Source organism: Cornus florida, unplaced genomic scaffold, assembly GCF_030987335.1.
Source record: "Cornus florida cultivar Cherokee Brave unplaced genomic scaffold, ASM3098733v1 CherokeeBrave_3.0.0_Hap2_Chr08, whole genome shotgun sequence".
Taxonomy (NCBI): Eukaryota; Viridiplantae; Streptophyta; class Magnoliopsida; order Cornales; family Cornaceae; genus Cornus; species Cornus florida.
In genome coordinates this window covers 11,522,598-11,546,287 of record NW_026775578.1, presented here as the reverse complement: position 1 = coordinate 11,546,287, position 23,690 = coordinate 11,522,598, and the positions used below count along the sequence as shown (strand labels likewise).

General features: G+C 37.1%; 2 protein-coding genes across 4 annotated transcripts; one reads left to right on the top strand and one right to left on the bottom strand.

The window, feature by feature from the left end:
- Positions 1-132: 132 nt before the first annotated feature.
- LOC132269361 (uncharacterized) lies at positions 133-9,588 on the bottom strand. Of its 3 annotated transcripts, XM_059770526.1 has the most exons (8): positions 7,937-9,588; positions 6,740-7,686; positions 5,674-6,381; positions 4,792-5,193; positions 3,993-4,304; positions 2,798-2,921; positions 2,601-2,716; positions 133-2,206 (listed from the first exon to the last, which is right to left on the bottom strand). In XM_059770526.1, exons 1-8 carry the CDS (start codon positions 9,147-9,149, stop codon positions 752-754), a joined length of 5,277 nt encoding a protein of 1,758 aa, XP_059626509.1. In that variant the 5' UTR covers positions 9,150-9,588; the 3' UTR covers positions 133-751. The 3 variants fall into 3 exon arrangements, with proteins under 3 accessions (XP_059626509.1, XP_059626508.1, XP_059626510.1); XM_059770525.1 differs by having other exon boundaries at positions 2,601-2,921; XM_059770527.1 differs by lacking the exon at positions 4,792-5,193 and having other exon boundaries at positions 2,601-2,921; positions 7,937-9,587.
- A 950-nt stretch (positions 9,589-10,538) lies between these two features.
- On the top strand, positions 10,539-23,369 carry LOC132269357 (ATP-dependent zinc metalloprotease FTSH 7, chloroplastic-like). The gene is made up of 13 exons (XM_059770520.1): positions 10,539-11,660; positions 14,917-14,982; positions 15,073-15,207; positions 15,320-15,385; positions 15,907-16,092; positions 16,178-16,264; positions 16,339-16,452; positions 16,693-16,817; positions 16,921-17,029; positions 20,167-20,292; positions 21,994-22,317; positions 22,407-22,530; positions 22,774-23,369. Exons 1-13 carry the CDS (start codon positions 10,785-10,787, stop codon positions 22,896-22,898), a joined length of 2,463 nt encoding a protein of 820 aa, XP_059626503.1. The 5' UTR covers positions 10,539-10,784; the 3' UTR covers positions 22,899-23,369.
- Positions 23,370-23,690: the final 321 nt, after the last annotated feature.

Here is a 23,690-nt window from a genome sequence, read left to right as displayed (position 1 = left end):
AATGCAAAGCAAATCAAACAAACTGATTCCATTTCCATGGCTTATCCAAGAAAGCTCCACCCACATTATTATTTGTTAATTAAACAACTATAATTACTCCAGAGAGGAAGAAAACACCTTCCTGGTGCAGATTTGAGGAATGCTTTATAACGAATAGCCGGTTCAACACCTCTCATTCATTTCTTTTTATACTAACACTCCCTTTACACATCACAATTACAAAAACAATAAAATATAGGAGTATATTTACATAGAATGTCTAACAGATTCCACATCCTCCTTTTGTCATCCAAGTTACAAAACTTACTGCAAAGCTGTCTGCATTCTTTCTTAATATAAAATACAAGCGACTTAAGAGGAGTTTCGATAAAAACTAAAAGAAAAACAATGGAAAGAGAGACGACAAGCTTTCTTTCCAAACCAGTCAGTAACACCCTTACGAATCAAAATTGTCCATGTTCGAAGTCCCATTGTCAATTGGAAAATGAAGCCTCCATTAGCCTGGTACACTTGGAAAAACAGTCTTTTCTGGAGCAGCGAAACTAATGTAGCAACTCACCCTTCAAGGTAAATATGCTAAAATTGCAAATCCAGACAAGTATCCTTGAATTTGGCATGTTTAACCTGTTTAGTTAATCATCAACCTGAATCAGAAAGACATTTAGCTTTCTATTCTATCCTACCAAGTCGCTCGCAGAAGCAGAACCGACTTCCTGAAAATCAGTTTAAGGATGCGCATATGCAAACCACTTCATTCAGGCTTTGTATTGCCTTCATTTACCTCAGCATTAGGAACTTCCCCTCCAGATTCTGTTGGTTTTAATGATTCCATAACACCATTGTGGTTGACAGATTTATTCAACTCAACTCTGTCTTTAATCAAATATTTGGAATCACCTTTCCTATCTTCCATGTCTCCTAAGCTATCGTTGACCATATCAGGCATTGTATGGACACTATTTACCTCTGCATTGGGAACTTTTCCTCCAGATTCTGTTGGTTTTGATGATTCCATAACACCATTGTGGTTGACAGAGTTATCCAACTCAAAACTGTCTTTAATCGAATCTTTGGATTCACCTTTTCTATCTTCCATGTCTCCTAAGCTATCGTTGACCATATCAGGCTTTGTATGGCCTCTATTTACCTCTGCATTGGGAACCTTTCCTCCAGATTCTGTTGGTTTTGACGATTCCAAAACACCGTTGGGGTTGACAGAGTTATCCAACTCAAAACTGTCTTTAACCGAATCTTTGGATTCACCTTTCCTATCTTCCATGTCTCCTAAGCTATCGTTGACCATATCAGACCTTGCATGGCCTCTATTTACCTCTGCATTGGGAACCTTTCCTCCAGATTCTGTTGGTTTTGACAATTCCATAACACCGTTGGGGTTGACAGAATTATCCAACTCAAAACTGTCTTCAACCGAATCTTTGGATTCACCTTTCCTATCTCCCATGTCTCTTAAACTATCACTGACCATATCAGGCTTTGTATGGCCTCCATTTACCTCTGCATTGGGAACCTTTCCTCCAGATTCTATCAGTTTTGACGATTCCATAACACCGTTGTGGTGGACAGATTTATCTGAATCAGCATTGTCTTTAATTGAATCTATGGATTCACCTTTCCTATCTTCCATGTCTCCTATGCTATCATTGACCATATCAGGCTTTGTATGATCTTTGTTTATCTCTGCATTGGGAACCTTCTCTCCAGATTCCGTTGGTTTTGATGATTCCATGACAACATTGTGGTTGACAGGTTTATCCGACTCAACACTGTCTTTAATAAAATATATGGATTCACCATTCCTGCCTTCATCTTGTAAGCTATCATTGCCCTGATCAGGCTTTGTGGGTTTTGTAACACTCTCATGATCAGTTAATTTTCCAAACTCTTTGGTATCTTTTTTGTTTTTAAAATTATCGTTCTCCCATGCTGGATCTGATGAGCCTACCATAGCTCCAACTTCGGACAATTTGCCTTTAGTATCTTCCATATTTCTTGAGCTTGCTACCTCAGTACTTTCTAATGGTTCGACCACAGTTTCTGGACTGATTGATTTTTGAGATTCACCCTCAATGTCTCCAACAGCAGATTTATAGCCATTTTCATCCATTTCACTGACAACCAGTTCATTCACACTGGAAATGATACTGGCTTCTTCAATGGGCCTCCTCGGCAGAGGATTAAATGGTTCCTGTCCATCACAAATGGTTGCGGTGTAAGGTCATTATCCTTTTCTATCTACTACATATATCTTTATTTTATATAAAAAAAAATTAAATATATGTACAAAGGTATAGTAAAACCTAATAACAAACTTAGAAAGAACTAACTGATAAGCAAGAAGTTCACTATATGTCATGGAACAAAAGAAAGGAGGCATAAGGTAATGCATTAATATAAAAGAATTTATGCTCCATTTGGTTATTCATAATATGGTCGAAAAGAAAATAAATATTTGAAGTTAGAACTATACGAGTAGGGGTAATCTTAAGATTCCATGTAACTTCTCTCACTTTTCTGCAGGAGCATGAGAAAAAGATACTATTTCTTTTATTGATTAACAAAAAATGACAGCATTGTATTACCTCTCTTTGTATAGAAGTCATAGGATTGCTCAAGTCACCATTTTCCTCTGCTAGCTTTGATGGATCAACAACAGCCTTAATTTCAGTCAGATTCTTGGGCTTGACTCCGACATCATCTGTAGATATTGAATCGGTTATCTCAGCATTTTCTGATGATTTGACAACTGTTGCTCGTCTGAATGAACTTTGGATTTTACCTTCAGTATCTCCAGCAACAGATTTTAAGTCCTTGTCATCTGTTTCACTGGCTAATGATTCATTCAGATTAGAAATGATTGTGACTTCTTCAATGGGCCTTATTGGAGGAGGATGAAATGATTCCTATCCAGTGTCACAAATCGTTGCAAATGTAAGATCAGTGTCCTTCTTCTTTTATTAAATACATTATAACATTTTTGCAGTTACAATTCATGCAAAAGAATATTTATTAAACAAAAGCCAATAAATACAGAAATATAAAATCTATTAATGGAATAAAAAAAGAAAAAAAAAATCTGATTTAGAAGAAATAGAAGCTTAGTTAATGCGTCGTGGATAGAAGAGAAAATAAGATTAAGGCAATCTTTTTAGTATTTAACAATTTGTGATCCATTTGGTTCTCCATAAGATGGACAGAAATAAAATTTGAAAGTAAAACAATCTGGCTTTGGGTTGGTTTTTAAGTTTCAAATATCTATTTTTCACTCCTAGGATTCTCCGACTTCTCTGCCAAAAAAGGAGCATGAGGAAAAATGACATTTTTTTTTATTGAATAACAAAATTTACAGTTCTCTCAAAAAGAATAACAATTGATATCCACAACATTATATTACCTCCCTCTCTATAGAAATTGCAGGGAATGATCAGCTGGTTTTAATGGGTCAGGTTTGTATTCACCTTCAACAACTTAAAACAGTTTCTAAGTTATCATTGATGTGGGCTGCCTTCCTCGTTGGATATCATTCTCAGATTCTATTGATTTTTCAAACTCTTCAGCATCTTTAATGATATCTAAACTTTCAATTTCATATATTGGTATCAATGGGCCTATGAAGCGTCATCTTTAGCCAATTTCATGAGTTCACCTTCTAACTTCAATGGATTTAATGATTTATCTATTGGTCTCACTGTGTCCAGTACAACCACCAGCGTCATTTCCAATTTGAACCAGTTTTACTTTAGTTATTTCACCTTCTCACTGATCACCAATTGATTTACATTATAATTTGACATTGGGTTCTTCAATGGATTTCCCTGAAGGGTTGGGTGGTTCCATATTTATTGTTCCAAAATATAAAATGTCAGTCATCTTATTATACAAAAAAAAAAGGTTCTCACACAAGCAACAAATACAGAAAAATAACATAAACAGCAATTAACCAAGACATACAAAACTATGCAACATAACTTTACCTCTTCTTTAATTAAATAGATATTTGAATTATCGCTTTGCTTTGCTGCTTTTGATGGGGAAATAGATGCTTCGCATATAGTCAGCTCTTCAGATTTGCTTTCAATGTCTTTGTTAGATCTGGAGTCTGTTCTCTCAGCTGTTTTTGACAGTTCAGCATTAGCATCGTGACTGCTTAATGTTTCTGATCCACCTTCAAACTTCTCAATGGATTTTGAGTTATCCTTGCCTTTGTTGTGAATGACAACAGATTCATTCACAATGTAGATGGTATTAGGTTCCTCCGTGGACATTGTTGAAATATTAGATGATTCCTGTTCAAAATGAGGTGCAACTAAAAGTTCAATCATTTCATCTCCAACATATTTCTAGTCTACTATACAAATTCCAATATGTAATTATCAGGCATGGAGAAGATTCTTATGAAGATGATACGTGAGAGAGAGAAGAGAGATCAACTTATAGTTGCTTTAGCAGGAATTACTATCCTAAGAGATTAAAGAAATATAATGATAAATAACATTTCTATTTTCTCTTCTATAGTTATACCTTGGGCCTTTAGAGCCTCAAAATTTGATTTGCTATCTTCAATTCCTGTGTTTTTCATATTCATTAGGGCAAACCCAACGAGGCTTTTGCCATTGCGGGGTCGGGGAGGGTTAGATGTGTACACAGCCACATATGGAGAGGATGTTTCCTTGTTTCAAACTCGTGACCTCCAGGTCACAATGGAGCAACCTTACCGTTGCACCAAGGCTCACCCTCATTTTTCATATTCATTAATTACAATAAAATACTAACCTGCAGTTTTTCAGTATCTCTACTGTTAGGAGGTTGAGCTGTTGAATCCCCCTCCAAATGCAGTGCATTTTGAGGAGCAGTCGAAGCTAAATTTTCAGATGGCAATTCAACCAAGTAATTATTTTCTACCATCTCTGTTTCATGTTGTTGGTCCTCTATGTGTATATCCTGATCAAAACTCAATGACGAGGTTTGATCCATTGACAACTTTTTCTGTAACACAGATGTGGGAGATGAGGACGAACTAGAAGCAACAGGAACTTGTTCAACCACCAGCTCTGGCAACACAGCCAATGCAATGGTATCATTAAGACTATGACTAACCCCAGTCAATTCACGTTCTGAATCATTCACATTGCGAGTGATGTTAGCCTCCCTATTCCCAGGAGGGTTAGATGGTTCCTGTTCAATACGATAAGGGGTGCAATGGTGAGTCCAAAAACTGTTCTCTTTTGTATTATATTTCACACAAACTCACGCAGAGAGAAGAAACAAATTTATAAACAAATATATTCAATAACATCAAGAATATATAAATAAATATTAAATTTAACTTGGTCAAGAAAATTGAGAAAAGGTGAGCAAACATAGTGCATTTGTGATCTAAGAATTGAGGGAAAACTCCCTTGTGCCAAGTAATCTTATCTTCTTTAATAAAAAAATTGTGAAGTTTTAATGTAAATTCCTGACCATTGACTATTTAAAAAGACCTATGCAATACAGTGTGTCAATATCAAAGCAATAAAGAACATCCTTTTGTACATAATATTAATGTTTTTTTTCTATATAGTTAGCTTTTGAAGTCTTAATGACTGGTTTCCTGTCAAGATTTTTATTTATTTACAAATTTATTAATAACTATAAAGTCATGTGCCAACTGACCTGTAATTTTTCAGGATCTGTACTATCAGAATGATGAACCGTTGAACCCTCTGTCAAATGCAGTGCATTTTGGGATAAGGTTGGTTTAAAATTTTCAGCTGACAATTCATCCAATAAATTTTTTTCTGCCATGTCATCACAAAATTGTTGGACAGTTACTTGTATTGTTTGATCAAAATTTGTTGAGGATACTTGATTTGTGGGGATCTTTTTCTCTAAGACAGGCTCAGGAGATGAAGAACTTGAGTCAATAGGACCGCATGCAACTATCACTTCCGGCTGCACAGCTAATGCAACAGGATCATTAGAATTCTTGTTAGCCCCAGAAGATCCAATTTCTACAACACTTTGTGCATCTCCTCTATGTTGAATGTTTTTATTCTCAAGCAATATTGACTTCTCTGCAATGTGACAGTGTTCAGTTTGCTTTTCAGATACTCCAGGATACTCAGAAGTAGACTTTGAATGATGATTTTCTGGTCCTTCAGATTTTCCTTCAACAATCTTAATATATTTTGAATCAGGTTCCTGGGTAGGAACTGACAGGTCGAGGTCTTCCGTTTGCTTGCTCAAGATGGGAGCTTCACAATCTACATCTTTGATAGATCCTAATATTTCCGTTCTATTGTTCACGGAGACTGCTGGATATTTCATGCTGCAAATGGAATTCGCCTCCCACACGGATTTCTCTGTAGGGTAAGGTGGTTCCTGTTCAATGTCAGAAAATGTGCAACTATTAGTCTAAATATCATTCTTCTGCTTATTTCATTTTATTCTCACAGAATCTTCAGTAAATTTAAGCATATATGAAGTAACATTAAGGAAGAGGCCAAATAAATGTTAAATTTGAAAAAGCAAAAGAACTGCAAGTAAGCATAAGCAATGCATTTGCTAGCCAATGATAGAGGTAAACAAACTCATGCCTAAGCACTACCTTTTCTTCCAGATTGATGGATGGGACTTTATGAATTTGAAAGTTCAAAAATGATATGCTATGTAACTCTATTCACGAGATAGAATGCTTTATAAATGTGCTAGACTCTATGAGTGTGGTAGATAAACTAACCTCTGGTTTTCTTTCAGAATCACCCTCATAAGATGGGTGAATCAAGGATTTCTCCATCGATTGCTGTGCTTTTTCAAGTACCGGCAAAGTCAAACTTTCAGATGATTGTCTATCTGAAGAGTTAGAAGGTCTAGGTGGTTGGACAACATCATGAATTTCGTGGTTGGAATCCGTTAAATGGGCTTTACTGCCCTCAGGTAGTTCAGTTTTTGAAGACGACGGTGGACTTTTGTCAGTGGCATCTTGTGGGACTACTTTTTCTGGCAGCTCGTGTGACATAATGGGATCATTGGATTTCTGATTGATTTTTAAGAAACCTACATCAAAAATATCTTGCTCACTGACTTCGTGTACTTCTCTCGATCTTGACTCATCTTCTTCGGCCTCAGATAGGTAAGATGAGGTAATCCACAATTTTTCACTGCCAGAAGTGGTCTCCTTTTCCAATTCTGCTATCAGAGATTCTCTATCTGCAGGTGAAATGGATCCATCAGTCATCACCATAGGTGAACTAACTTCTGAGACCTCCACCTGCAAGTCAGAAGCAATGGAATGGGTAGGAGTATGATGTGGTCCCTTATCTGAATGAAAGAAGCGTTCCTCCATTCTTATCCTATCGAAAGCAGATGGACTCGAATCAAATAAAAGCTCATCCGTTCGATTATTATCCTCTCTATGTACAGGTGTGTTCCTCGGAACTGAAAAGGAAAGGGACTTCAAAACTTCACTATTTGCATTGAAGAATGGTTCATTTGCTTCTGATGAAGATGATGAGCTTGAGCGACCATTGTCGTCTTTGACTAATCTTCGTTTTGTCTGAGTTCCATTTCTGTCCTCTTCATGGTCAATGTCAACCAAATTAGATACCCGTTCAGAGGTTTGGCCTCGTAATCTGGCAATATCACGAGCATTACGAACACGCAAAATGGTCTCACCTTGTGATGAATCTGTTTCAAATAGCTTGTCAGTATCTTATTTACCTGCACGGCAACAACTATATATATATATATATAAAGGGCTAGAACAGTGAACCAGGCTCCCGCCATTGTGGGGTCGGGGAAAGGTCAGATGGACACAGCCTTACCTTTACCTCCACATGCAGAGAGAATGTTTCCATTACAGTAGCGCCAAAGCCCACCCTCAAATATTAAATTTTTTAATACAAGTAAAACCTTTGTCCCAAAGACTTCATCTTACCTAATTGATTTCTTAATCCAGAGTATCCAGGAATCTCCGGACCTCTCTGCCTGGTAGCAAAGTTAGAACTCCAAAATGTTTCATGTCTATTTTGCTTGAGGTCCCCTGGGAAAAATGCCCCTAGACTGAAGCTCTCATGCCTGCAGAACATAACTTCCTTCTGCTGCGCTGCCATAAACTCTTGATGGAAACTGTCCCCCATGAGATCGGGCTTTTCTTCATGTGGCTCATAAGGAAGGTCAAAAGGGTTATGCATTGGTAACAATACTGAAGGAGCTGAACCTGGCATGGGTGAAAATGGAGCATCGCCCGAATCACTGTGATGAAAATGATTACTTTTTGGAATCAAAATGGAAGCAATTTGATCACGAGGGTCATTGTTGCCCAAGTTCATCAGTGTCCTCCTGATCTGCATGCTCAATAACTTCCTCGCTCTACGTTTTGCAATTAAACTCTCCAACCTTCTGTTCCTTTCTATCTCAGAAATCCCAAGATCCATGAGATTCTTTTGATCATCCTCATTCCACTCAACAGCCTTATTCCTATCCTCTTGTGCCTCTTCTTCATCATCATCTTCTGAACTTTCTGCCTCTGCCTCACTTCCACCAGCATTAAATTTCCTTTCAACAGAGCCACCACAATTCTCTGGTTTTGGACGTTTGGAAGCAGCAGACGAACTCTCCCCTCGATCAGCCACAAAATCCACTTTCACCTCTCGAATATCTTTTGGGCATTCCTCAATGAGGGCAGTTTTATCAACCAGATCATCATTACAGGTTGTTGAAGAAACTATGCCTTTTTCCACAACACCACCCTGCTCGAAAACTTCTTTGTTTCTCTCTGTGACATTTCTTCGAATAGCTGTTTGGCTTTGTGCGGAAGAGTTCTCGTGTTTATAGATAATGCCATCACCTTCAACAATCCCAAGTTTCTGAGAGGATATCCCATCATTCTTCTTGTCATCATCTTTAACATTTTTTATGCTCCGGCGGTGACTTAGAATGACTCTAACACCAACAGCAGTGAGGGCAAGAACAGGTGAAGAGTAAACCAAAAAACTAAAGAATGTGGGAAGAAATATATACAAAAATATGACAGATGACAATATACCAGAAACAAATGGACACTTCTTTACACAGCTATAACACAATTTCATGGAACCTTTAAGAACTCTCCATAAACAAACTAGAATATTCTTTGCCTCGAGAGCCATACCTATGTCTTTGAATTCTACTTTTCATGAATTATGGTTACTTTTCTATATGATAGAATCAAAATATGAACATATAGTAACCACAAGAATTATAATTACAAACTCGAAAACAAGCCATGTGAAAATTCACAATAGAAAACCATTTAACACTAAGAAATTAAATTAATGCAAAAAGGAACAAAAATCCACATATTGGAATCACTCAAAATAGAGTTTTGGTGTGAGAGCAAAGTGGGTAGTATGAAAATAAATAAAAAATAAAAAACATAAAATAAATTATTGATTGAAATTTACAGAGGATGGAAGACCAATCAAATGGCTGTTTTTCCTTTAATTTTGAAACAATTTGTTTCTGGGGTTTTGTTAATTTTAGAAATCTTTGTCTGGCTGACAGCATTGTTAGATCCTTTAATTCAGGAGTTGCACACTAATTTCCTTCCTGTTTTCATTGGACCAACAGCCTAGAGATAGATAAAATGACACACGCCGGTAGCTATTCCTTTTGACCCTGTTATACAATACTTCCTCGTCCCAACAAAAAATATTATTACATGGCTTGAAATATTATCCGGGGCATATTATTATTTGTCACGCAAATAAATACGTTATCTTTATGTTGAATTTATTAGCATTTTGCTTTGATAAAAAAAATAAATAAATAAATAAATTTGCTTTGTTTAAAAAAAATCATCTCTTTGAATTTGATTTAGACATGCCTGCCGCGGTTAGTGATTCTTTTGCTTTACTGCTTTTGAAGTATTTCTTCAACCATCTACTTAATTTTATTTCGAATGGTCTATTGCTAAACTGCCTATTACTTTATTTTCCACAGACAGCACCAATTGATGATGTTAGATTCTGTAATGACCCAAAACGACGCCATATCTAAAAAGGGAAAAGAAAGGTGATCGAGGGATACCGGTGTGGTACCGGCCTAAGAGCCTCCGATGATCAAATTAATATTAGATCGGGAGAATAGAAAGAAGGTGAAAGAATTTTTTTAAGAATTTGTGTTGTACTATTTTTTTTTTTTTGGTTGACCCGAACACCCTCTTTATACGGGTGTCAACATATATGTTTAGCACTTATCAAAAATTATATGCATATATTTCAACGTCCTCAAATGCTTTTACGTTAATTATGTTTTGAAATTGACAGTGTTGTTGAGTTGATGGTTAATTAGACCAAATGGGCTATAACCAAATTACCTATTGTCTGGTCCACGCCCAACACGTCCAAATTTCAGACTGAACCCACCAAACCGAATGTGTGTTCTCAGTTTTAGTCTTTTAGGTAGCAATCGATATCTTACACGTGGCCACCAACCAGAATATTTACACACGTGGTCAGTGATACAGAGAATCTCCTCCTCAATCTTCGAATACGATCCAATGGTGAACTCTTTTCACTTTCGGATAACGCGAAAACATAAAAACACACAAAGACGTAAATTAACGGTCAGAAAAGCCAGACATTTGGATCCAACGGCGCACATCTCTCCTTGAACCCCGCTCTTCTTCTATGTTCGCACTTCTCTCTCGTGTTAGCAGAATACATGCCCTCAAATCTTCAGACAAACGCAAATACATATAAATTTCTTCGATTTTTCCTCCCTTAAATTCTAGGGTTTCAAGAATGTCCGTCATGGAACCTCTGCAACCAATAATTCATAGAAACATCCATGTATATTCGAGCAATAATCCCAAAGATTTATATAAATATAGGTATTTTTATAATCGATTTAGGGTTCTACATGAAAAGCCGAAACTTTTTGTCACTAATTCGATGTCGTTCGGGTCGAGCAACATGTACAGACAATCTAGGGTTTTGACGAGACCGGAAGGGTTTGACCTCTGGGGAGGCTTTTTGAGGAATCGAGGTTGGAGAGATAGTAGAATTAGAGCGTGCGAGCAAGACAGTGATTCGACGGGAGAAAAGAGTGAAGCAAAGGCCAACGAAAGCAAAGGAGCGAGTGAGACTGGACCGAGGACGAATTCTTCTCCACCGTCTCCGTCGTCGAGGAGAGAGAAGCAAAGGAAAGGTGGGTGGTGGAAGGGAGGGAAGTGGCGGTGGCAGCCCATAATCCAGGCGCAGGAGATCGGTATATTGTTGTTGCAATTAGGTATTGTTATGTTCGTTATGAGGTTGCTCCGGCCGGGGATTCCGTTGCCGGGGTCGGAGCCAAGGACTCCGACCACGTTTGTCAGCGTTCCGTACAGTGATTTCTTGAGTAAAATTAACAGTAATCAGGTTCAGAAGGTTGAAGTTGATGGGGTGCACGTTATGTTTAGATTGAAGTCGGAGCAGGGTAGTCAAGAAAGTGAGGTAGGAATTGCTAGTAAGTTACAGGATTCTGAATTGTTGCTTCGGAGTGTAACTCCTACGAAGCGAGTTATTTACACAACTACAAGGCCAACTGATATTAAGACTCCTTATGAGAGGATGCTTGAAAACGATGTCGAGTTTGGTTCTCCGGATAAGCGGTCAGGCGGATTCATGAACTCTGCTTTGGTAAGATCTTTGTGTATTCAGTATATCATGTTCAACATTCATTGAAAACTGAAAAGTTAGACCTCTCTAACCTAAAACTTCCTCACTTATCTGACTTATGCAGATTTTATGTGTATGTCTACTAAATGTGCTTTGAATGGATTTAATGAATTCTTTATTAAATTATCATCTTGAAATATTGTTATCATTTAGGTTTCACTTTGATGGATGGATTGGATTTGATTGTTGAACAAAAGAATTATTTTTGTTTTTGAGGAATCGCAAATATTGCTGAACTAAAAAAAATTCACATTAATACATTGAACACATCATCAATTTGTGGTTTAAAAATGTCATTTTTTATTCCAAACAGATACAACTGAAAAATGTAAAATAAGAAAACCGAAAAGTAATCCCTAGCTTTCCCTCTAGTTACTTTCTCTCTCTTAAAGTCAAATTCTTGGAGTTCCTGATAAAGCTGAATTCTTTACATGCCTAGATTCATCATGGTGACTCTAGTAGCTAGCTTACTTGTGACCGCGAAAGAAAAGTTAGTTGGCAAGTGAGCAAGAGAGATTGAGGAAATGTGGGCAAGTGAGCAAGAGAGATTAAGGGAATGTACACTTTTAGAGAATGCTTACAGCTATGAGTTCCCACCCTATTTATAGACACGGCCTTACAATGAAGGACTAAAATATGTACATGTGTTATTGATCCAACGACAGAGAGAATTATAGGATGGGGTTCTAAAACACTCCCAAAGAATATCGAAGATATATCTCTAGAACTGTAGAGGGTTTTAGTCTATATTAGAGAAGTCAATACTATTCTGGATAACCCCACACAAATGTAGATTTGAAGTCTAGAATGTTCTGGCCATGCAGACTACCCATGCTTGCGTGTCATTTGCGTGGCATAACCTTCCATGGCGAGACATGACATTAAGCTACTTTTGGAGCACTGAATCGGCATCCAATTTCAATTTCAAGTGCTGATTTGGTGCTCCCAAACACAACATTATATTAAATTTGCTTATTTTAAACTGCCAATTATTTGCAACCAATAAAAATAATAATAATAAAAGGAACCAATTAATGGTATGTGTTGCAAATAGTTGCTCCTGGGTGGTTCATATTCTTTATTATCACAATATCTTTGATACATAGAAGTATACGTTAGTTGTTACTAAAACATAACTAGGGTCAATGCTACTTATCATTGTTTCCTGAGGGAGCTTATGGTTGAAAGTTAAATCCAAAAAAACAAAAATAAAACCAGAATAGAACAGAAGGAAAATGCACAAAGTATGGATAATGAAACTTAGGATCTTTAGGAGCCAATATTTATGCAACACATATCCTTTTGTATTTTCTTTTACTTTTTTTAAAGTACCTAGTAAGAGTTGCGTATATCACTTTCATCTAAGATTCTTTAATGTGGAAGGATGTTTTATTCTTTTCTCAATGAGATGATCGAATCTTTTTGGAGATCTTTGTATCTAGGGTTTTGCTTACGTGTTTTGGAAATGATATCTTTATGTTATTAAAAAATATTATTGCATTAATATTTATCTCTTACAATTATAAGTGTTTCTAGTCAAAAAGCGTGTATATACCTATTATGTGAAAAAAAAAATAATAATAACTAGGTCCTACATGGAGGAGCTATAGGGCATAGGTTTCAAGATATTGTGATTAGTGTATATCCTTCTCTTTTTCCCTTTGGAAGTTTTTGTTTTCTATTTAAGGTTGTAAATTGTTGCAAACTAAAGAAGAACATTATTTTTTCTTGTTTTTATCTCCTAATCTATGTTGTAGTGTGTTGCATTATATCCTCCATTTGTGTGTGTGTGTGTGTGTGTGCATTATAAGTTTACCATTTTAAGGTTTATAACACACCTTTTGGTGCGAACTAGAAATCAGTATATTCCATTTTTGTAGTGGCTCAGAAGTAGTGGTGCGGTGCAACATGGGAATCTGATTTTTCATGGAATTGGGTAACCCGATTTCTCCAGTTAGTTCTTTTGAAAGCCTTATCCTCATTCAAAATCATTTCCTGTTACAGTCTCAGCCTACAATCTTTTTTGGCATTCCACTTACCTTTTTGTCATTTTAAAGCATCAGAATTAATTCTCTTAATTGTTTTCCAAGTGTACTAATTCTAATGATGATGATGATAGTTATCATTATCAATAACCATATCTTCATTTGTTAGCATCCTTATAGTGTCATTTTTGCTACTTCTTATGTATGGAAGCTCATAATTTGATCACATCTAAATGTCGTAAAATTGGTATATAATTCATATCTTTACACCCTTGCAGTATTCCAATTAATTTCACTTTCTTAGTTGGGGAAGTTCCCTTGCCGCCAGTGGGTAGTTAAAATTTTCACCCCTCAATCATCTGGTGTCATAATTTTGGTAAAGAATAGGTAGATTGATCTCATATCTCTCTTACACCTAGCATTGTTTCCAATAAGATGACCTTTTGTAAAACCGAACGAAATGATGAAGGATAGGACATTTTTTTTGGTATGTGGATATTTTTTAAAAGTGTAGAAGGTGTCATATGCACTCGTTGTGTGCTCTCTCCTTGCCCGTTAAAAATTGCGACTTTCTTTTCTCCTGTGACTCTGGAGTCTGGACCAACAATAAGTGGGTTCTAAAATTAGAGATCTTGTGCACGCACACCAGATCAGAGTTCCCTGATGCTAGCGATAGTTCTGTTGCTTTTCTGCAGTTCCTGTGTATATATGTGTATCTGTTCTCTATTTTTTAATATAATTTCAGTTAACTTGAGTGTGACAGAAATGTGAATGTTGAGATGGGTGTTTGGAAAGACGAGAAAGAATAGAATATGAAATGAATTGGCATGGTTTAAGAGTAGCACACGTTGGAGATAAGATGAGAGAAAATCAATTAAGATAGTTTGAATGTGTACAATGAAGACCATAAGTGCACTAGTTAGGAGGAGTAACATAGTCTATATTGAGGGTAATGTGAGGGGAAGACTAAAATTAACATGGGTAGGGTTGGTAGGAAAAGATATGACAATATATGGTCTGAAACTATGGCCTTAGATGGAGCAAAATGGAAAAACATGATTCATGTAGCCGACCCCTAATAGTTGGGAAAAAGGTACTTTGTTGAGTTGAGTTATAATTTCAATTAAGGCTTAGTGCTTGCTTTAATTGGAATATTTTGTTGTGTTTGGAGTTCGCAATTTTTTGTTTGAGATCGAAGTTCAGTGGGTTTTGACCTTGCTTGATTCTTGCAGATAGCTTTGTTTTATGTTGCTGTGCTTGCAGGACTTCTTCACCGCTTCCCTGTAAGCTTTTCTCAGGTGTGAACAGCTTACCACTTTTCCCTGTTCCTTGAAACATGATGCTACTCAGTAAATGATACTTACTGATTTCCTGCAAAATGTCTACAGCATACAGCTGGCCAGCTTAGAAACCGTAAGTCTGGCAATTCTGGTGGAGCAAAGGTGTCTGAACAAGGGGACACTATCACATTTGCTGATGTTGCGGGTGTTGATGAGGCCAAGGAGGAGCTAGAAGAAATTGTGGTATGTTAGAGAATCCTCATCTTTTGTTTTTAATGCTGCTGGATTATAAATTGTGTTAGCCGTGGAGACTCGTAATTAGTGAAGTGTTTATGTGTTCATGTTTACTGTCCAGGAATTTCTGAGGAATCCGGACAAGTATACACGTCTTGGTGCTCGCCCACCTCGAGGTGTTCTCCTGGTGAGTTTTGACCAGAATAAGAATGAATTTGTTTTCTCATTTGGGTGGATAAAAAGGAGTAAATGCTACGATGTAAATTATTTGTGTGATAATGCTGTAATTCCTGAGACTGCATAATTTATGGAGTCACATCTCCATGATGGTCTAGAAGCTTTACTTCAGCAACTGTGGTGAAGGTGCAGTGGTTTAACTTATTTGCTAAGCCTTTTTCCTGGAGGAATTTTCCTAAACCTGATATCATGTGAATATATTGGCAACACTATTCCAATCTTTCGAATTATCTTTTTCTTATGTCCCATTATACTGATGGTGGATAAACTATGATAGTGATGTTTATATGATCGACTGAATGCTCTTTTCCATTGATGGACTTCTGAGTTCAATCAGCAAGGGTATTTACGTCCAACTTGTGTGACATTGTTGGTAGAACATTCTAGCTGAGATAAATGCCATTGTGATATAATTGCTTTTAATTTGAGTTTCAATCATGATCTGTAAGCATGACTTTGGTTATCTTACAGGTGGGTCTTCCTGGGACTGGTAAGACACTCCTAGCAAAGGCTGTTGCTGGGGAAGCTGAGGTGCCTTTCATAAGTTGTTCTGCAAGTGAGTTTGTGGAATTGTACGTTGGCATGGGAGCGTCCCGAGTCAGAGATCTCTTTGCACGGGCAAAGAAGGAAGCACCGTCAATAATATTCATAGATGAGGTTGCGATATTCGGTTTTTTTTTTTTCATATTTAACTTTTAGATATCATTGGTGAATTGTAAGTCACTTTTTTCCTTCCGTGCAGATAGATGCCGTGGCAAAAAGCCGTGATGGTAGATTTCGCATTGTCAGCAATGATGAACGAGAGCAAACCTTGAACCAGTTGCTCACTGTAAGATTCCTTTAATCTGTCTTTCTGCTTCCAGAATGCTATAACTTTTAGCATGTGTTATTTCAACACTGCAGGAGATGGATGGTTTTGATAGCAACTCTGCTGTGATAGTTCTTGGAGCTACTAATCGCTCTGATGTCTTAGACCCTGCACTTCGCCGACCAGGGAGATTCGATCGTGTGGTTATGGTTTGTATTGTTGTTTTATTCGATATTACTTATTAGCATTTTTTTTTTTCCTAGTTGGTACTCACACACACATGCCTCCACTGAGGTTCGAACCCCTGACCTCCCTTTGAGAATTAGGGGCTTGGCAACTCTGTGTATTGTTGTTTTGTTCGATATTACTTCTTAGCATGTTGAAATTTGACATCAAAACAAGTTCTCGGTTTTCTCTTAAACAATCTGTATCATGTGGGGGGGTTTTAGGTGGAAACACCCGATAGGATTGGAAGAGAAGCCATTGTGAAAGTACACGTTTCTAAGAAAGAACTTCCTCTGGGAGAAGATGTTAATCTCGGTGATATTGCTGCTATGACCACTGGTTTCACTGGGTAATCATCTTTTCTGATACATTGAAGTGGCTAGGTCTTCCTATTTTGGCATATTATGATTTTTGCTAACACATTCAAAGTAATATGTTTGGATACTGCACAGGGCAGACCTTGCAAATTTGGTTAATGAAGCTGCCTTATTGGCGGGAAGACAGAATAAAATTGTGGTGGAGAAAATTGATTTTGTTCAAGCAGTGGAACGAACAATAGCTGTAACTCCCTCTGTCTCCTTCCATTTGTCTCTTTTTCCATCTGTGTATGCTGCACGTGCATGTGTTGGGGGATCTGTTTTTGACTTGCTAAGTTTATTGATTTTTCTCATTTTATATCACATGTTTTCTGGTTTTTACTTTTACGCCAATATATTATTAACTCCTTAAGTTGTCGCGTCGTGATAATGTGTCACTATTCCAGGTCATAGTGCTTCAGAAACGTTCTGCACACTTATTATCATAAAATAGTTTCTTGCCCTGGATACTTTCAGTTATCGGCGCTAAAAATGCTTTAGTTTCTACTTTCTAGTAATTAAGCTGTTCTTCTTTAATTGAGTTTTTTTCTTAATTGTTGCAAACCCTGCATGATTTTCCGAGTTTTCACATGTTATTATAGTGCTCCCTCCGTCCCAAAATAAGTGTCCAATTTGGGGAGTAGAAGTTTTTAAGGTGACATACAATTAATGCATTGTCCCCTTTTAAAATTACCAAGTTACCCTTTCAAGTTTGAATATATATATACTCAAGTTTGAAATTTTTTAAAGCTTCAAGGGCATTTATGGAAAGATATGAAATATCTTGTTTGAACTTTTTAAGTGGGACAAGTATTTTGGGACGCCATAAAAAAGAAAGATGGACACTTATTTTGGGACGGGTGGAGGAGTATTATTGCTGTAGCAATTTTGCTTCTAACATCAAGAGCTTAGCTCTAGTGGTATTTCCTCTACCTTCCAAGTGGAAGGTTGAGAGTTCAAATCTCATAAGAGGCAAAAAAAAAATCCCTGGGTATAAGAGGCAAATGTGGGTATGTGTGTGTGTTTTACCTTACCGAAGGAAAAAAAAAATAAAATTGCTTGTAGTATCTTAGAAGAATCTAGCAGCTAGGAGTGACAATACATAATAACACAACACCCGACACGTGGGTTTGTGCTTGCCTTAATCGTGTTCGTGTTGTAACCGTGTTCATCCAAATTGACACACTAATTAAATGTGTTGTGTTTGGGTTTGATTCACCAATCCGTTTAGAACCCGATTAAACCTGATTAACTAAATGTGCGCGACAAAGATGTGTCCCGCTTAACAAAACATGTAAAATGAACGTGTCATGTTCATATTAGAAATGACCCGTTTAAGTAAACGTGTTGTGTTCGGGTTGATTTCACCCTAATAGTGTGAAATTATAATTAAACGTGTCTTGTCGTGTCATGTCATGTCTTGACTCTTTTGTTGAACGAGTTACACGTGCCGTGTCGTGTTTACCCATTTAATAATCGTGCCATCATGTCGTGTTCTTGTTGACCGATATAACAGGATACCCATGTCCTAACAAGACACGAACATGACACGCCAACCTGAAATGCTACCCCTACTAATAGCTGAACTAGTGAAGTATGGATGGGGTTAGATGTGATGGTAATTGAGAAGAATTTTGTTCTTAGAATTGTGTACCCTTCGTATAAAAATTGGCGAAAAATCATGTAGATGTGGAAAAAAATTCAATGAGATCTTGGAATGAGAAGACACCTTGTTTAGAGAATGTTGCCCACATGGTTTAGTCCCGAATTCTTAATTGCAATGATTATGTTTGTGTGTAGGATGCAGAATACAAAAGTGAACAGGACTTGGTGCACAAAAATATGAATGTCATTTTCAATCGGACAAATCTTAGAATAAATCTTACTAACTTTTTTGGGAACAAATTATGTGCGTCACTTGTTTCGCTTCCTGCAGCATAATGTTGGACACATGCATCATATCATCTGCCCAGTTACATGAATTATTTGGCTGTTTTGGTGACTCAAAATTCAGTATTTGAGGCTCTTGTCCTTGAGAGAGTGCTTGATTTTCCATCATGTAGTTATTTGCTTGTTGACTTTGCATGTCAATGCTTTTTATGTAAGGGTGCACATGGTTCAGTTTGGACCTGTTTGGGAATATTTTGGAACCAAATCGGTCGGAACGTTTCCACAAAAATTGGAATCAAACTGGATTGCGAGGACGAACCGAACCGAACCGAACCTTGAGGAACCAGTTCGGTTACACGGTTCAAGAATTGAAGATGAGAGCAAGAGATTAGAAAGAGAGAGGATGGTAAAGGATGATCGGCTGTAACAAAACTGAAAATATAGCACAAATAAACTTATTATAAACTAACTATAAAACTCTAATTGAAGGTCATTTATCAATCCTTGTTCCAGAGTAAACATTTACAATAATTTTATACACAACTAGTTGAAACTGGTTATAAAGTACCTCCGAAGCTTGAAGGAGATCATCGAAAATCGTGGAACCTTGATACTCTCTCTTTTGCATTGCATCGCCTTCGCAGCGTCCCAAAAGTGACTTCGTTTTTGACAAACCCAATTAGAGTGATATATTACTAAACAGATAAAATAAGATATATGGAGAAATCAATATTCTCTCTCCTATTAATCTTATAAATATATTGTGGAAGAGGTAGACAAAGAAAGCCGAAGTGGAGAAAAATCCAACCTTCTTCGCTGAAAAGGGGCAGGGCAATCGCTGGCTAATACTAATAGAGTGAAATGTGTAGTAAGGCGCTGACAGTGTACTGGGTTGAGAGAGAGAGTGGCAAGGTGAGCTGGTGAGGGATGACCAAGGCGGCGATGGTGTACCGTGTAGAGATAGAGAGGAGGAGGAGGTCGCGTGCGGTGTTGAGGGTGGCATGAAATGTGTGAGAATTGATAATGAGTTAATGACGTAATGTGATTTTTAGGGTTGGGTTAGGGAATATTATATATAACGGTTTGGTTCGGTTGGTTCTGAAGGACTCCGAACCAGTACCGAACCATAAAATTACGGTTCCATATTTTTGGAAGCAGGACCAGACCAAACCGTAAAAACAAAAGGCCCAAACCGACTGGTCCGGTTCGATTTTTGGTTCCACCAGTTTTTTGTGCACCCCTACTTTTATGTACCCATGCCCTTTTTGATTTAGCAATCCGGGTAGTTTTCTGCTTGTTACATTTTAATTATTGAGCATAGTTTTCTTGATTCTGGCCTACTTTTAAATTGAGGGTCATAAGATTCAGCTCGACAAAAATTTTCAAATGCGTGTAGTGTACTTTCAACTCTTGGAGTAACTGATTAGCATCTAATAACTTCACTTGTTATAGGGAATAGAAAAGAAGACTGCCAAGTTGCAGGGAATTGAGAAAGCTGTTGTCGCACGGCATGAAGCTGGACATGCTGTTGTTGGAACTGCTGTTGCAAATCTTCTTCATGGTCAGCCACGTGTTGAGGTAAACAATATGACTGTTGTCTAAATGTATTTGAAAATATTTGACTCTTATGTAATGTATTTGAAAATATTATTCTCTATCTCCCACTCCTCCCTTTCTACAAGGGGGTGGGGAGCATGAGGGGTTTTCAATAGCTTCCTAGATTCAAAGTACTTGCCAACCCCATACCACAAAGTTGGTAACTTTATTTTTTGCATTTTTTGCACAGCCACAAGGGATGTGGAATTTGATACCTTTGTCTGGCTTTGTTCTTTTGAGTCTTGATATTAGAATTGTTTGGTTGGAATAGAATATAAGAGTATCTAAGAATGTTTAATTTTCTAACTTTTGGCTATTTTGTGGGATTCAGTGAATAAAGAGTTTTAATGTGTACCATTAATTATTCTTGTAAGGACCAAATCTCCTATTGTTTCCATCAATGCAGCTGTATTGTTTTCGTTTCCTTTTGAGCCTCATTGAAACATGGGTGGAAGTGAAATTCACAATTTCTTTTAATGAAAACCAAAGTTGTTTGTCTCAGCATGCAGAAATGGCTAGATAATACTTACATTGAAAACTTCTTTTTTCATGTTCAAGCCAATAGGACTTGTGTTGGAAAATTTCTTAGATCAAAACTAGAGTCTTGTATCTTTTGTTTTTTATTTCTATTTTAGTTAAAGTTGAAATTCTTTGCGTGCTCTGTTGGAAACCTGGTACATCTTGGAGGTGTTATCTGTAGGTAACATGATAGGGATATGATCTTCTCTTACCCTAAATCTGCAAGTGTTAAGTGTTTGGTTATTGTGATTGTGCCAAAATGACTATTAGTGGTCCATAGATTTGCTCATTTCCATAGACAGTCATCACTTGTGTTACACTTGGTGGTTAATATAATAAATACTAATCCAATATAGCAGACTATGATGAGAGTTGGCAACTCTCGAGCATCTCAGATGTCACTTTTATCCTGCGTCTGCTAAAGTTTGTTACTTGCAGCAGTCTATTTGTTTGCGTTTTATTTTGCAGTCTTCTTTATGGTTAGATACCGTAACCTTGACATAATTTTGTTTTCCCTCTCTCTCTCTCTTATTATGTATAGTCTTTACATCTTTCTTTGTTTCGGAAAGAGTAAACCAAACTATTTACAAATATGGGCAATACACCTCAGTATCAATGGAACCAATCCATTGCATCATATACTTGTCCGAGGGTATTTAATAAACAACAGTAACAGAGAAGTACTGGGAGAAATCGATGTATATTCAATGTGTTACAAGAGAGTATATATAGACTTTACAAGAGAGTATCTCTCAGTTAGTTCCTATATGTAAGGAAACAAATAACAAGTTGAGATATTCATGGTCAACTACTTGATTTGAGGAAGCAAGCAACAGCAACTTTGAATGAAAGAAATCTATGTATAGCTAGCATGTGATGTGGTGGAGTTGATATTTTGATAGTATTTGAGTTTTGGTGAGAATAACCATTCTATGCGATTAATGTGTAATTTTGCGATTAATGTGTAATTTTAAGAACAAAATATTTCCAGATTATAGTACATGTGCATCTTAGTAACTAATATGCAAATCAAGAAGGAATTTTGAATTGTTTACACCAGTAAATTTGTATTGAAGTTCAGCACATGCCTGCAGGCTACACTCACAAAAGTTTGTACTTCACAAAGGTGATGCAATTGTAACAATGATTTTTTTGTCTTATTAGAAATTGAGCATATTGCCTAGATCAGGAGGGGCATTGGGTTTTACTTACTCTCCTCCCACAACTGAGGACAGATATTTGCTCTTTGTTGATGAGTTACGTGGACGCTTGGTTACTCTTCTTGGAGGACGTGCAGCAGAAGAAGTTGTTTACTCAGGCCGGGTTTCAACAGGTGCACTTGATGATATACGGCGTGCAACAGACATGGCATACAAGGCTGTGGCTGAGTATGGTCTTAATCAGACCATTGGCCCTGTCTCAGTGTCAACACTTTCTGGTGGCGGGATTGATGAGTCTGGGGGTTCCGTTCCTTGGGGAAGGGATCAGGTTATCTCTTCGCTTTTGCTGGTGGATGTCCTTTTCTTTTTCCCATTTTAGTTGTGTAGCAAATACTGACCTTACACTGAACATAACAGGGGCATCTTGTTGATCTTGTTCAAAGTGAGGTCAAAGCATTGCTGCAATCTGCACTTGAAACAGCACTCTCTGTTGTTCGTGCTAATCCTACTGTTTTGGAGGGGCTTGGTGCCCATCTGGAAGGTAATTTGTCACTGTTGCTTGAATTAGATTATACTTTATAGAACTTTGCTAAATTTAGTTCCAGTAACATCTCCATGATGTTATATCAAGTAAAATTAAAGACTTGCCCACCTGCCTGAGAAACTCGTATAAATCAAATATCATGTGTTAAATGGCTTGTATCGCTATGAGATATGATATAAGCACTTCTTATCTATAAATTAGTCGAGTATTAAGTGGTGGTCTAACAATGTTTTTGTTCAGAAAAAGAAAAAGTAGATGGTGAAGAGCTGCAAGAGTGGTTGAAATTGGTAGTTGTACCAGCAGAACTTACATTCTTCGTCAAAGGCAAGCAAGAGTCTCTTCTTCCACTTCAGATAATGTCATGATAACAGTTTCTGCAAATTGATTTGTCGACATCAAGTGAAATCTTGGTTGGGTTTAGAAATTCCCATTTCATATAATGCCTGACCTTCTGGCAAAAAACAGTTTATACCTGTTCATGTCAGTCACTTCATTGAACAGACCTCATGATTTCAGTTAGTTAACTTTGGTTGTGTCTTAACACATCCCCACCTGTTCTTCAACTTATACTCTAAAAACCAACTCAAAAGGCGCACATAAAAGAGGAAGCAATTGAAGATCCTAAATGTAAGAGGATTTCTATGCGATTCACCATCTTCAGAACAAAAGAAAGAAAGGACTTATATTTATAACACTTTTGGGTTGCTCTTTCCATTCTGTTGTACATCTGGCACTTATTTCTGTGACTTGTTACTGCTTTATGCAATTGTAATATCTTTTTCTTCTTGTATACATTATTCCTTTAATTATATGAGCATCCACATGTTGATTTAGAAGACTTTTTGCTACTGAATGTTTCTTTTTTGATGTCTATAAATGGTCATGCTCCTAATGAAACACTGCCATTGTGTTCCTAGTTTATTTATGCTGGGTAGACCCAAGACTGAGGAAGATATATATAACACCACATTCATCATTCATTCCTAAGGAACAATCAGTGACACTGAGCAGCATCCATAACCTCTAATTGGCCTCCATGCTTTCGATGATGCAAATTGTGCTTAGGTATTAACAGTCCTCAACAATAATATCCTGTGTGTTCCGGTAAATCAGAGATCAATGAATCTTCTGAAGGTTTTTTTCTAGTAAAGGAAATT

Bases quoted from the DNA above. Each gene is read 5' to 3' on its own strand.
- LOC132269361 (XM_059770525.1), bottom strand. From the start codon at position 9,149: ATGGCTCTCGAGGCAAAGAATATTCTAGTTTGTTTATGGAGAGTTCTT. The intron at 6,382-6,739 runs GTTAGTTTATCT...GACATTGAACAG, and splicing joins ATTCTGAAAGAAAACCAGAG to GAACCACCTTACCCTACAGA. The intron at 2,207-2,600 runs GTAATACAATGC...TGTGATGGACAG, and splicing joins TGACTTCTATACAAAGAGAG to GAACCATTTAATCCTCTGCC.
- LOC132269357 (XM_059770520.1), top strand. From the start codon at position 10,785: ATGTCCGTCATGGAACCTCTGCAACCAATAATTCATAGAAACATCCAT. The intron at 16,453-16,692 runs GTTTGTATTGTT...GGGGGGTTTTAG, and splicing joins GATTCGATCGTGTGGTTATG to GTGGAAACACCCGATAGGAT. The intron at 22,318-22,406 runs GTTATCTCTTCG...TGAACATAACAG, and splicing joins TTCCTTGGGGAAGGGATCAG to GGGCATCTTGTTGATCTTGT.